A 14,838-nucleotide genomic window follows, 5' to 3' on the forward strand; every position below is an offset into this window, starting at 1 on the left:
CTTTGTCTACTGATATTTTTGTTAATGGTGCATTTATGGTTTCATAAAATGATATATTCTATTTTAAAATATTTTCTTTACAAATCTATCCACTTAAAAAAGTAAAGCTAGATTTTATATTAGTTTAAAGTTAATTATTATCTCCACCCACATACATATTAAGGCAAATTTTATTTAATGAAATTTTAAACTAAAATTTATCATTTATTGCATTAAAAATTCTGCTCAGATTTTATAAGGATTTGTGGCCAAATTACCTTTCTTTTCATTAACAGATGCTGTGCATCTTTACAGCCTGTACTTGAACAACCAAATTCTTTTCACCGGAATTACATTGCGCTGGACTTTTATGGACCCCACTTGAATCTTTCTTGAAACCCTTTCTTTACTTTGCACCCTTGATTAACTTGTATCAAATCTTTACATAGAATCTGCTCTTTTACTGTTCAGACGTTGATTTACAACAAAGATTTAGTAACGTGAAAAACTTCATCAGGCTTAAGACTTGAAAATCTATAAAAAGGTTACAATTAATTAAATAACATGTTAACTAATGTAGCTAAGAAAAATTATTTATACACATAAATTTATGAAAAACAATCTATTATTTTAATGAAAAGCAACTACATATTTATGAATTAATGATATTAAAATGAATTTTACACAATGAACTGAATACACAATTCAAGAAACAAAACATGTAAATCGTGGCAAGAAGCATAAAGGAAACAGTTCTAATCGAGTGAAGGAAGACGAGAGATTATGCATCGCTTCGTGGAGTAGCACTTCGACGGTATCTATCCTTGGAGCGAGAACGGGAACGGGAGTGAGATCGGCTCCCTGAAAATCTCTTCTTTCTGTAGCCGGGACTGCGATCTCGATAGTATGGGGACCTGCTTCTTGAACGGCCTCTGCGTCCACCTCGGTAGTCATCATACCGGCTTGATCCTCCACCACCACGATAAGGCGAGCGTCGATTTTTCCTCTCTTTTCCACGCATTTCTGCAGGGGTCTTTCGATCACCTTGAGCAAATTCAATTTCTAATTCGCGTCCGTAAAATCGAATTCTATCCAGTTCATTGAGCGCTTCTTCGGCATCCCGGATATCTTCGAATTGAACATAGGCAAAACCACGCGGCCGCCGATTATAATAATCCAGAGGAATATAAACATCAGTTATAGGACCGTACTTGCCAAAGAGTCGCCGAAGTTCTTCGGGTCTTGCACTATCAGGTACATTGCGAACAAAAAGGGATGAATTCGGTGGTCGTGAATATCGAGACATTTCAAGTTCGTTAAGCCTAATTTCGTAAATAACGACAAAATGGTAATGGAAGCCAGCTATAAGTCCAAACTGTTTGTATGGACTTTACATCAAAAATGGAAACTCCTAGCACAATTCACTCAGTTTCTAAATTAATTGCAGTTTCTAAACAAAGCGACGTAGTAATTATAAATGATGAAAACAAAATCACAAAAACTTTATCGCACAGCTTATACTAACGGCGCAGAATAATGAAATGGAACGAACGCGCCCTCTATAGAACGCGCAAGGTACAACGATCACAGTTAAGCATGTTTTAACTGAAGCAAATTAAAGTTTATTTTATAGGTATAAATTATAATTATTGCTTTTTACCTTATTAATTCCTAATTATATTTGAAAAAGTCTACACATTATTATCATATATTTTAATTGACACCTTTTATATTTAAAGTTGGCGGCTTATACATTAAATATATTGCTTGATTGAATATTGATATTTTTAATGTACAAGCCGCCATGTGATAACTCCGGTTAATGAAATGGAAACTGTTATTCCCAAATAAGTAAACAATTTTATTGTGAAACCATGGGGCTAATAAATTTGAGAAACATAACAAAGGTGAACAAATTATCCTAGTAATTATTGTATATATGAAAGACGATAGTCAAGCATTGTTATTTATATCTTATTTGATTTTCAGATTTCCTCTATTAGAGCTGTAAATACTAATATTTGCTGTTCACGACATAAGCACAATGTAAGTATTTATTAATTTCTCGATATATACACAATACTAATTTCAATGAATTAAAACTGCTAATAATAAACTAAACAATTTTATTTATTTATGTAGCTCAATATTTGTGTCAACCAATACAGATAATTTTGCACTATTCATAAAATTTAATTCTTTTACTAAGTGTGATAAATTAAAATATTTATCTTTTATATTTAATGTTTTTGAATTTGTCATTTTATCATTGTTATTTTTCAGAGCAGTGGGAAGTTTTTTTTTTCATACTCTTTATTTATCTACTTAAAAATTGTTTTTGATATCAACAGGAATTAAATAGTGAATCAAATTATACATATTATTTATTATTATGTACATACAATTATACATATTATGTATTATTTATTTCTTGAATGTTATAAATAAGTCTTAAAGTGTTTAAAGGAACATTTTTGTATTGTTAAATGTATCTGGTTACAATTTATTCATTAGTTTTTTTAAAAAAAAATTTATTTTATGTGTAATGTAGAGCAAAAAAAAAAAAAAAAAAAAAAACCCTGAGATTTCAAACCATAGAAATTCATTCTGGAAATGAATTAATGAATGTTTATGACAGTTTTAAATTTTTTATGATGGCTGAATATTTAAATTTCATTTGGTAGCAGATTTTTAGGTGAAATATTTACCAGAAATTATATCTATTGAATTAATTCATTATTTTGTAACATTCAGTGTTTCTATATGATGCATCTGTAATAATTTGCTAATGAAATTTTTTTTTATATCAAACAATTTTATAAATGCTTGAAATAATAATATATATTTTAATGCATCATCATCAGAAAAAAAATGTTTCTCTCTTTTTTACTTTCATGAATGTTACAAACTTCATCTAAATTAATGTTATGAAATGAAGTTTTACATTGAAAGAATAATTACTAATTTGTCTTATTGTTGAATATAAATAATCATTGATATGAAACATTGTTAACAAGTTGAAACTTTTTATAAATTTGGTTTGTAATAAAACCTATATAAACTACTACTTTTGGTAAAAAGATTATGAACTTTTTAGATCAATTTAATTACAATTAAATGTTTTACAATATTATAAAATATATACTTAGCCTTAGTGATAATAGTTTGAATATATGACAATTATGAGAAAATAACCATACTCTTACCTCTTATGTGCAGAAGCTGGTGGAAAAAAACATAAGAACTTGCTTACAGCTCTAAGACCAGAGCGTGAGGTTATAATTTACAATATTTAATAGATTTGAATAATATATGATACTCAAATTTGGATGTACTATATAAAGATAAATCTATTTCCTTTAATGTGTTTTTAAAAAACTTTTTAAAATACATTATTCTCATTGATAGATATTTCATAAATTATCCACATATATTCTATTTTGAATCTAAATAGAAATAGTTCATTAATCTGTCAATGTTGTATCTAGTATTCTTAAAAAAAGAAGTGCTGGGAATTGTTTACATCATTTTGAATATTACAAAATTTTGTAAAATTGAGTTAAAAATTCCAGGAATCTTTCAGTTTAAAATATAGCAGTATATATTTCATAATAAACTAAAGTTCTGTATAGCACAAAAAGGTTGGTATTTTATATATAGCATGTTTCTACATCAAATATTATATTTTAATCTGAAAATTAAAAGATTATTCATTTTATTGAATGTCAATTTATTATGATCATTCGTCTTATCCAGTTCAGAGAACCAGAGTAGCAACTATGAATTTTAATAAAGTACATTTTATTAAAGGAAGTAGTGATTGTGTCTGCTGTTAGAACACCAATTGGTTCATTTCGAAGTTCCTTATCGCCGTTACAAGCCCCACAGCTTGGAAGTATTGCAGTGAAAGGTGCTGTTGAAAAAGCAGGTATATTTTTTTTAATGTGGCAGATTATTTTAATATTCTCTTTAGGAACATTATTTGTAACTACACTTTTTAAAAAGCTTATTTACATATTAATTACTTGCAATATTGTATCTTTCTTAATCGATTTACTTCTAAATATTAAAATTTGGAATATCAGATGATAGTAAATATTAATAAATTTAATTTAATTGTATCAAATTTTCTGAGAGATAATTTAAATGAAAGTATTTTCGAAAACGAAATTTCGTGATTTCTCAAAAACTATTTCTAAATATTTATAATTTATATAAGACATTTTTTTATAACTTATATATAAATGTCTAGCACATTAAGACTTTTTTTGATAACCAAATTTAAATGATAATAATCTATAATTTTGACATTTTTAGTGTTTAATGTGGGAGCTAAATTTATATTTTCTATTTTTGTGAAATAATTAATCATCACACATTTTTATTATAAGTCTTCAATAACTATTGTAATACTTTTTCCTCTTGTACAATTCTTGCAATGTTCTTTCTCTTGTATAATTATTGCTATGTTATTGAAATTTCTTATACACATGCATTATGTAATATTATCCTAACATATTATTAATAATCCATTTTTCTCTTTTCACTTCCTATCATTAAAATGTAATTGATTCTCATTATGTGCTCATCTTTATTAAAAGGCACTTTCAAATTTAATGGGTACTTGTATTGAGACTTATTCATCAATGGCATGGATGGCTAAGAACCTTTGAATTCAAGAACTCTGCCAATCCACTGTATATCAGCAGATTTTTTGGAAGAATCTTAAAATGATTGTTCAGCTGCATATTGATAATAAGAATTTCCATATATATGAGAATCTGTAGCCCTTAGTTTAATTCAATCAACATATGTGTTTTTGACCAAAGTTGTGTTATTTTTAGGTATTCCTAAAGATGCCGTTCAGGAAGTATATATGGGGCAAGTTCTGCAAGCAGGTGCTGGGCAGGCACCTGCCAGACAAGCTGCTTTAAACGCAGGTAAGTTCTTTATCAAATTTAAGGAATTGATTGAACTTATTATATTAGTAAATTGAATTAATGAATTCAACTAACTGATAACAAATTTTTTTCTAGTTGAAAGAATCAGCAATCCTTAATATTTGGAACAAATTTACTGTTTCATTTATTGAATTTTAACTTAAAGATAAATTAGTATACTTTGCATTTTATTTATAGTTTGTATGCATTTAGACTGATCAAAATTATATAAACTTTTTAAATTTGCTAAAACTTAAAAAAAAAAAAAAAAAAAAAAAAGCTTTCAAGAAAATAATATTTTTTTTAATACTATAATCTAACTATGAATTAATTTCCTTTTATGTTCTTTCCTTCTTCCTTCAGGGCTGAATATTTCAACTCCTTGTACAACAGTGAACAAAGTTTGTGCTTCTGGTATGAAATCCATTATGCTGGCTTCTCAGAATCTCATGCTTGGACATCAGGTAACGATTTTTTTTTTTTTTTTTTTTTTTTTTTTTTGCCATATACAACCAGGTTATTTCTAATATTGAAGACTCCTACCAAGATTATTTATGAGTAAAAAGGTTAAGCTTACAGAGAGTTAATGTATTGATGTCACTGTGTCAGCAGTGTTTTCCCACTTTTATGTAATAGAATAAATCTTAAGTTTAAAAATTATTTTAGTATCAGAATTTTTAAATCAGCAAAACCTTTAAATACATGATTCAAAATTGGATGCAAAAACTAAACTTTAGTGTATTTGATGAAAAATTTAATTAAATTCTTTCTTATATCTCTTTGCTAATAATAAGAAGGAACATATTACATTTAATATTATATTTAAGATATTTTGGAGCACAGTTCTAGTTAATACAATGGATGAATTTTAAGAAACTGAATAGTTAAGAATAATTTTAAGTGCAATTACAATCAATATTTAAAAATAATTCATATTTTTGGGTTAATGCAAACAAAAATAACATTATATTTTATATGATTGCTTTCATCATACAACTCGTATTTCAATTATGCATATAAATTGCATTGTGTGTGTATATATATATATATATATATATATATATATATATATATATATATATATATATATATATATATATATAATAATAATTTTACCCTTAGCATAATAAATATTTATATCATCAAATCTTTTAAGCTATATAGTAATTAATATTTACTATATTTGTGATATATGGATGTAAAATTACTGATTTTATTTTTCAAACAGAATAAATCGCAAGAAAATTTGTGTAATATTCTTTTGATTAGAAATTTTGCATTTTGATGGGGATATCATATATTATGAGAAATTAATCCTCAACTCTTTTCAAACAATAATATTCCATTCAATATTTCATTTTAATACTTCATTTTTTTAAAATTTATTTTGTAAATGTGCTTTTTGAACAGCCTTTCTTTTCTTTTTCTTCCTGCCTAGGAAACAAGCATTCGAATTTCAAATCATAACAATGATTTGAAGTTGCTCTTGTAAGTGCTGAGAGCAAATTTTGAGCATTTTTATGTTAACCCTTTAAAATGCACAAACATAAATTTTCCAAATTTTTAAAAATGATGTATTTAATTTACATGCTTAGGGTGTAAGGGAAGAGGAAATACCTTTAAAAAAATTTATAGTGGAATGCACCATGCTGGGGGTGGAGGTTCCTCTGGAGAACCACCACACACCTACGACATATTCTTCTTATAAATAATTAATACTTTTTAATTCGTTTTGTAACATAATTATTCATTATTTATTTATGGAAATACTAAAATATACAATATTATCAATGAACAATATTTATACAATCTTACAACATGAAAAAAAATTATAAATGAAAAATAAGCAATTTTAATAACAAGTAATTCTCAAATAAAACTATCAATGGCAGGTTCTTTACATGGTATTTAGACTTTAAATACGATCAACACTATATTCAAGTAATGAAGAATCATAATATTTAAATTAACCATTTAAAAATTAAGAAAATTATACCATATTAGAAAATATATTTAACTTCCCCATAATATGGTTGCTTGGTAATATAAGAAGAACACAGCTGAAAAGTGAAAATTTCAACCATCTTATTCGTATAAACCTTACTCAAATGTAAATAAATTCCTCACCCACAAAACACCGGGCAAAAACCCCCATAAATTATCAACCACTTGACTAAGAGAGTCAGGGGAAAGAAAACAAATGTTTTGCTAACACATTTTAAGTGGTAGAGAATTTCATGCCGTAGGTTTTCTTTGGCAATTTTTTTTAAAAAAATGTGTATGTTCTAGACAGCTTTCATATAACAAATTTATGAATGCATTTAGAGTTTATTTTTTGCCTGATGAATTGAAAATTAAATTGAAAAAAACATTAAAAATGATGCATTTTTTTTTTGTATGTAAGAGGGATATTAACTTGTGTGCTGACATCTACAGGTAATTATTAAAGTTAGAATATTATTTTAGAGCCTTTGGTTTTGATCAGAAACCTCAGGGCATTTAGAAATAAATTTTAGAAAGTGGTGAAACCACCGCACATCAAAGGTTTAAAGAAATATTTTCTTTTGTATTTACAGATTCAAATTTTTTAAATACCAGTATATTTCAGAAATACATTAAACACACACACACGCCTTATTCTTTTAATTTCTTAAGCCTTGCAAGGTTTCTTACTTTGATCTTATATCATGTTAAGATTACATCTTAGCAAATTTATTAACGAAGGATGGTTAAATAATATTGTAAATTTTTCTGGCTTTTAAAAACTTCTAATATAAAATATGTAAATGATATTAAATTATTATTGAAAGTAATGAAAGAACTGTTAATAATGAATATTGAAAGTAATGAAAGAACTGTTAATAATGAATATTGAAAGTATACTGTAAAGCTTATATATTGTTTATTATACTTGCTACCTTTATTATTTGTCATTACTTATTTAGATAACCCATCTAACACATACTTTTCATTATTTATGTATATATATTTGTTTAGGACATTATGGTTGCAGGTGGTATGGAGAGCATGTCTAATTCACCATATTATTTAGCTCGTGGAGAAACTCCATATGGTGGTGTCCATCTTCTGGTTTGTTTTTTATAATTTTTATCATGCATGTTTTAATTTCAAAGTTGTATGCCTATTAAAAAATTATCTTGTTACTGTATAAAACCCATTTGATGTGATGTTTCTCTATTTTCTTATTTTAAAAAATACTGTGTTTTTTATTTAATTAATTCATATTTTGTGACAATTGATATTTACAATTTTCTTTTTGATAATTAAAGTATATTATACTATAGAAATATATATTATAAGAAAATTCAGATTGATAATTTAGGGAAGAAAAATTTTTTTAATGAATAAATACCATTAGCTTTCTAATAATATGAAATAAATCAGCTAATAGAAACGGTTCTATTTTTACCCCAGTGCTCTAATTTTTAAACTATGCACCTTTCTGTCACTAAAGAGTGTTTGACATAAATCTGTGATTAAAAGTTTTCATTACAAAATATTTAATATTTCTGCTTTAAATTTGAAAATAGTTTCTTGTCAAATCAAGGAAGATTTATTTTTCATTTCCATTCAATTATATTAAGAAATTAAACATCATATTGAATATTAGCAAATAATATAACAAAATAAGTTTTTTTTTTCTTTTTGCATATGATACAAGATATATCATATATTGCTTTGAAAGTATATGATTGTGATAAACATTTCAGATTAGCTAGATTATTAGAAATTATTAATTATTCTTTTGAAAACCACTGCCATTTTGTTATTGTTAATTTTTAATCATTCATATTTGTGACTATAATATGAATTTTTCTGTAAAATTTTCTGGTAATTTAACTGTGTGAAGTTTTAAAGTTTATTTATCTCTGATACTTTGCTTTTACTCTCAGTTTTTCAGTGAAAATTTTGTTTGTTTTTTAATGTCATCTTTTTTTCTTTTTTTTTTTTTTTTACTACTAGGACAGCCTTGTGTATGATGGTTTGACTGATGCTTATCAAAAATTTCACATGGTAAAATTTTTGTAAAGCTTTCTTTCTTTTTTTTTAAATCATTTAATTTTTATCTTGAGAAGAATTATTTTTCATTCTAGGGAGTTTGTGGAGAAAATACTGCTAAAAAAATGGGAATTTCTAGGAAGGAACAAGATGAATTTGCCATAAATGGTTATAAAAAAACTGCAAATGCTGTGGAAGTATGTATTTTATATTAAATTGAGGGATCTAAATGTGTATTACTATTTTTTTTTCTACTATTGAACTAAAGAAATATCTATATCTGATTGAAATGATTAAATAAAATTCTTAATGTTTGTATTTATTTACATGGAAATTTATTCTATCCCACATTTTTGCCAGTATATTTCACATTAAATATGTATCTTTATTATCGGTCTGCAAGAAATAGTTTTTTTATGAATAACATGGAATCAAATATAAATATTTTATTATTTATGTTAGTTATATTTATATGTTTTCATTTTTTTATTAATTATAATCTGATATATATATATAATTTTATTTTTATATAAACATACAAGATACCATTTCATTTCTGCTACAGTTATTTGTCCATTTATATTTTGCAGACTAAATATAATTTGCATTTATTTGTAAAGTGGACTTTATTTTTCTTTTGGGATAAAATGAAAAACAATTTCTCTAAATTTTGAAATAAAGGAAATTTATTCTTTCATTTCTCAAACGACTATTTAAAAACCAAATTAAGATTAGGAATTAAAAATCATAATCATGTTAAGATTAAGAATTAAAAATCCCACATACGGAAATAAGATTTTCACTTCCACTTTTATTTCAGTAAATACACATTTTAAACTGTACACATTATAATTTGTTTTGACTTCTTCAATTAAATTTATGTTTTTCAATCTTATAAAATTACAAAGTGGAATTAAAAAAATATGTATGCATTCCACATTAATATTTAACAGCCCCCCCCCCCACCAAATATTCTAGGCAAAAAAGTAGCTTTTTTAAGGTGGATAGTAATGTTAAAATTTAATCTTCCATTCAAGTTTCATTTCAGCCTTAAATTTTAGTAAGGAAAATACACCATGGTATTAATTTTTTTTTTCAGAGTGGTGTTTTTTCCAAGGAAATAATCCCTGTTACTATACCTGGGAAAAGAGGAAAACCAGATGTAGTTATCAATACAGATGAAGAATATAAAAGAGTTAATTTTGAAAAAGTTCCTCAATTACCTACAGTTTTTCAAAAAGAAAATGGTATATATATATATATATATATATTGCTGATTTTTGTATCTACAATACCATGCAATTTTATAAAATTATATTGTAATTAATCCATGTTTCTTTTAGTCTATTGTTTAAATAAACTAACTATATATAAAATCTAATTAAAGAATTACAATTTTCATTTCTTGTACTCTTTAGATTACTAAATAGACATTTAGCATTGAAGTTTTTCATTTATTGATATTTTTTATAAGATGAAAGCGAAACAATATAAGATTGTAATATTGCAGGTACTATTACTGCTGCCAATGCTAGCACCATCAATGATGGAGCTGCTGCTTGTGTCTTGATGACTGCAGATGCTGCTGAAAAAATGAATGTCAAGCCATTGGCTAGGATTGTTGGTATGCTTTATGCTATTTTAAATATGAACCAAATTTTCTATTTATTAATTTTCAAATAATATTAAACTAATGATTTTCTGTAAAATTTCTCGGTTTCAATGTATAAATGTATTTTTTTTCTGTCTTTTGAGTAATTCTCTCTTAGAATTTTTCATATTTGCCATACCTTTTTTTTATCTATCTATACAATATAGAATGATTGTATATTATGCCATATAGTACCCATTGTTTAATCAATTTTTAACACTTCTTTTATCTGTCTCTTAAACAAGCTGATGTTTTAATGAATAGACATAATATTCAATACTTTATACTTCTTCAATTCATGTTTTGAAAATAAATTAGGAAAAATAAACTGAACATTTGCTTTAAATAGGTTTTGCTGATGCTGCTGTTGCGCCGATTGACTTCCCTATTTCACCTGCATTTGCCATCCCCAAGGTATGTCTAGATGAGTAATTAATTACATCAGATTTTAAGCTGATTACAATATTTTTATGTAATTTAATTTGGAATTAGAATGAAAGTATTTAAACTCTTAATGATTTCTAAAAATTGAATATTAAATGAATGGGTGTGATATTTAAACTCCTGAATGTTAATAATTCTTAATGCTGAATGTTGATTGATGATTTTTAAATTTCTGAATTATTTAATGAAGAAATAATATTTAAATTTGTGGTTAAAGGCATTACAAAATTCTTTTGAATGTTTTAAAGAATACATATAAACTTATTTTTATAATTATATATTCATAGAAAATTCTTTCTGTGCTTATATTTATTAAGTATTTACCAAAACTAATTTTATTTCTCTTATTTTTTCATGGTATGCTTAAAATTCTGTTTTATATTTCTTATATAGTGGATTATTTTGATTTGAAATTATTTAGAAATTATAAATTAATTCATATTTTTTTAAATATATAAAGTGTAGTTGAAAAGTAGAGGTATTTAAATTGAAGTAAACAAAGTCATTATTTTTTAAACAAACAAAACAACCCAACTGAAAATTAATAAAGCATAAAGATTTATCATAAAATCATTTATTCAACTAATTAGTCAATCATCCATTAATTGTTTTAGGTATATTCAAATGCAAGAACCTTAGAAATATTGTGTAGGCATTTCAAATTAATCATAAAAAGTTACTATTTCATTTTTTAGTGAATGTTTTAATAAAGATTTTCATCTTAGTTATAAAAGCATTATATTTAACATAATATTTGAATATTATTTAAGTAATGATTGTTATAATTCATAGGATTCCATTAGTTGTGAGACACTAAGAAGAGGACCCAACTCTTTCTGTTTTTTTTAGAGAAATTGGGCATTATAAGAAAAACTTTTCTATAAATTATGACACAAATATTCTCTTTAAATAGATCTCAATAAAATATAAGTGTGTTACTTAATATGAAATTTTAATTTTTCATTTGTTGGAAGCAAATTCATGTGAGAAAATTCTACTTATGAGGCAATTATTATTCAGAAAATTTGTTACTGTACTATAATAATGAATATAAATATTTTCCCTTATACATATTGTTCCTATGAAGTATGATCTTTTTTAATGCAATTGTTAGTATCAATTTTAAATCCCATCTTTACTAAAATGTAGAAACAGGCTATTTTCATTTACTGTAAGTAATCTCATGTTTAATGAACTTTCTGTATTATATGATGGAAAATACTTAACAAATAAACACTGATTTCATTTCAAAAGTAAATCTAGACTTTTTTTTTAATGAACTGAATATATACCATAAATTCAGACTAAAAAACTTATCTATATTTGTATAAGTGTAAAGTCTTATTTAAATTTCTTATTTCACTATCAAATTGTCAATCATATTAAGCAAATAATAAAAGCCAAAGAATTATTAATACTTTACTTTAGAATGCATATTAATGACCAAGTTTAAAGTTTTAGCTAATTAAAAATGCATTTTTGTCTTAAGAGATGTTTTATAAATGTTTGTTAAATCCTTTATCTATTGCAAAAAAGCTATAAGAAACTTTGCTGATAAATTTGCTAAGCAATAAACTGGAGTTGCTAATATTTCAAGAATTTCTATTCATTGCTCTTTCGAACTGACCATTAATATGGTCTAATTCAAGTTAATAACCTTAACAAAGAAGACATTAAAGTATGTGATATTTTGACATAGTTGCTGGAGTGTACTGGAATCAAACTAGAAGATGTTGCTCTTTGGGAAATAAATGAAGCTTTTAGTGTTGTAGTCCTAGCAAATATCAAGATGTTAAAACTGGACCCTACTAAAGTAAATGTTCATGGAGGTGCAGTTAGTCTTGGTCATCCTATTGGGTATGTTATATTTATTCAAAAAATCAGGTGATTATTAAACAAAATCTCTAATTTGTTGCTGTTTATTTCAAAATTGAGTCTAACATATTTTCAAGTATTACAAAATAAAATATTTTTTATTTATGGAATAATTACCTGATCAAAAATGTAAATTAAATTTTATAAAACTGTATACTTTGTCTATAGAAACTGTATCAATAGCTATGAAACATATATAGAACACACCCTTCCAGTAAGTTTTAATAATAAAAGATTTTGCATGAAATAACCAATTAATTTGTATTTAAAAAAAAACTTGTTTCATTTTCTAATTCTTACATCTTTTTAATTAAAATTATATTATTGATATGGATATAATTCTAATTTATAAGCTCATATTCAACATTTCTTGGAAAATCTCTAATGACTTCAGATTAGACTTAGTTTTTGCAAAGTCAGAATGAGTATGCTAAGTACTCCCGTATATTTTTTTTTATTTCATGCACATTATCTATTTGTTTCTAAATTTCTTCTAATGATGATAAGTCTACCATCCCAGAGTATTCACTAAAATCTACTTATTTTTTACTTAGCACATTTTTGTCTTCTTATAATATTTTACTATGATTAGTTTCATTATCACAATGAGACAAATGTATATTTATTTCTTCTGATTCTTCAGAATCCCTCCAACACATTGATCGTTGTAGTTAACATTTCTTTTTTCCATTATAGTGTTTATTTCACAACACATATTTCCTTTAGTAAAAATATATATTGTCCAGACTAATGTACACTCAAATGTTTATAAGAATGAAATCCCACTGATTAACAATACAATTTGGTTCTTGACTTGTATCAAGACATTCTAACTGTAAACAATATGTGGTAGTGATCTATGATATCAGCATATGTATTAAAGGTTCTGTCAAATTCTGTGTACTAGAAATTTTAAACCAAATTTCTTTTCATATCAAAGTACTTTAGTCACATGATGAATATAGCTTGTCATTGTGCTGTATGGCGTGGAAAACCAATTACAAGCTAAATTTATTTTACTGGAAGGAGTAAGTAATACGAAAACTTAGTGTTAATAACTGGTATGAAAAAGCTTATTTTATGTTTTAATTTATTATAATTCTCATTAAATAAATGTTTATGACTGTTACTATAAAGTACTTTTATGATGGGTTCAATTTAGTTTCATTTTGAATTTGGAAACTTCTATGAATATTGTATAAAATTGGTTGGAAATCATTTTAAAAATAAGAATTCATTACAAAAAAGTGATGCTCTAAGCTAATATTTTTATTTTCTTATACAGCTCCAAAACAGATATATAATTTTTTAAAAAGAAAAATTAGAGATCATTGAAATTATAATAGCACAGATGTGATATAATATTATATAACTTGATTACTCACGGTAGATTCCAATCTTTCTTTTTCATATAAAAAGAATTCTCCCTTTAATTTTTATTGGATAATTTAATAGCTATCTACTTATGGTATATATTCTCTGGTTGATGTTTTTATTATTTTTTTCAGAATGTCTGGAACTAGAATTGTGAATCATTTGGTTCATGCACTTTCTAGCAAACAATATGCTGTTGCAGCTATATGTAATGGAGGAGGAGGTGCTTCTGCATTAATGATACAGAAGATTTAATTTGAAAATGTTTGGTTTATAAAGATTGTTTTTTTTTCATGTATTTTTGTATTGAGAATTTTTTGTATTTTATATTAAAGATATATTGAATTATTTTTTCTAAAAAAATCTTTTATTTTTTTTCTCCTCTATTCATACAGAACTGATTAACATTTATAATAACAAAATAATATAATGTAATCTTGTACAATTTCAAATTATAAATACTGCTTATTTATATTATATATAATTGTTATAAAATAACAATTTGTGTAAAATGGGATAATTTTGATATTTAGGTTGATGGATTTATGGGGTGAT

The 14,838-nt window shown here is 25.2% G+C and overlaps 2 protein-coding genes across 2 annotated transcripts; one reads left to right on the forward strand and one right to left on the reverse strand.

Moving 5' to 3' along the window:
- Window positions 1-586: 586 nt before the first annotated feature.
- Window positions 587-1,535, reverse strand: LOC129980640 (serine/arginine-rich splicing factor 10-like). Its single transcript, XM_056091021.1, has one exon. The coding sequence runs from the start codon at window positions 1,283-1,285 to the stop codon at window positions 761-763; it is 525 nt and encodes a 174-aa protein (XP_055946996.1). The 5' UTR covers window positions 1,286-1,535; the 3' UTR covers window positions 587-760.
- Window positions 1,536-1,734: 199 nt separating this feature from the next.
- LOC129976257 (acetyl-CoA acetyltransferase, mitochondrial-like) lies at window positions 1,735-14,634 on the forward strand. The gene is made up of 13 exons (XM_056089741.1): window positions 1,735-1,886; window positions 1,969-2,025; window positions 3,790-3,907; window positions 4,824-4,919; window positions 5,283-5,383; window positions 7,917-8,009; window positions 8,904-8,954; window positions 9,035-9,136; window positions 10,039-10,186; window positions 10,450-10,563; window positions 10,940-11,004; window positions 12,734-12,891; window positions 14,418-14,634. Exons 1-13 carry the CDS (start codon window positions 1,854-1,856, stop codon window positions 14,536-14,538), a joined length of 1,257 nt encoding a protein of 418 aa, XP_055945716.1. The 5' UTR covers window positions 1,735-1,853; the 3' UTR covers window positions 14,539-14,634.
- The last annotated feature ends 204 nt before the right edge of the window (window positions 14,635-14,838 follow it).

This window comes from Argiope bruennichi, chromosome 1 (assembly GCF_947563725.1).
Source record: "Argiope bruennichi chromosome 1, qqArgBrue1.1, whole genome shotgun sequence".
NCBI lineage: Eukaryota > Metazoa > Arthropoda > Arachnida > Araneae > Araneidae > Argiope > Argiope bruennichi.

Excerpts from the sequence above, each read along its gene's own strand:
- LOC129976257 (XM_056089741.1), top strand. The coding sequence starts at position 1,854 with ATGGGGCTAATAAATTTGAGAAACATAACAAAG. Across the intron at positions 2,026-3,789 it reads GTTCACGACATAAGCACAAT|GAAGTAGTGATTGTGTCTGC; the intron begins GTAAGTATTTAT and ends ATTTTATTAAAG. Across the intron at positions 5,384-7,916 it reads ATCTCATGCTTGGACATCAG|GACATTATGGTTGCAGGTGG; the intron begins GTAACGATTTTT and ends ATATTTGTTTAG.
- LOC129980640 (XM_056091021.1), bottom strand. The coding sequence starts at position 1,285 with ATGTCTCGATATTCACGACCACCGAATTCATCCCTTTTTGTTCGCAAT.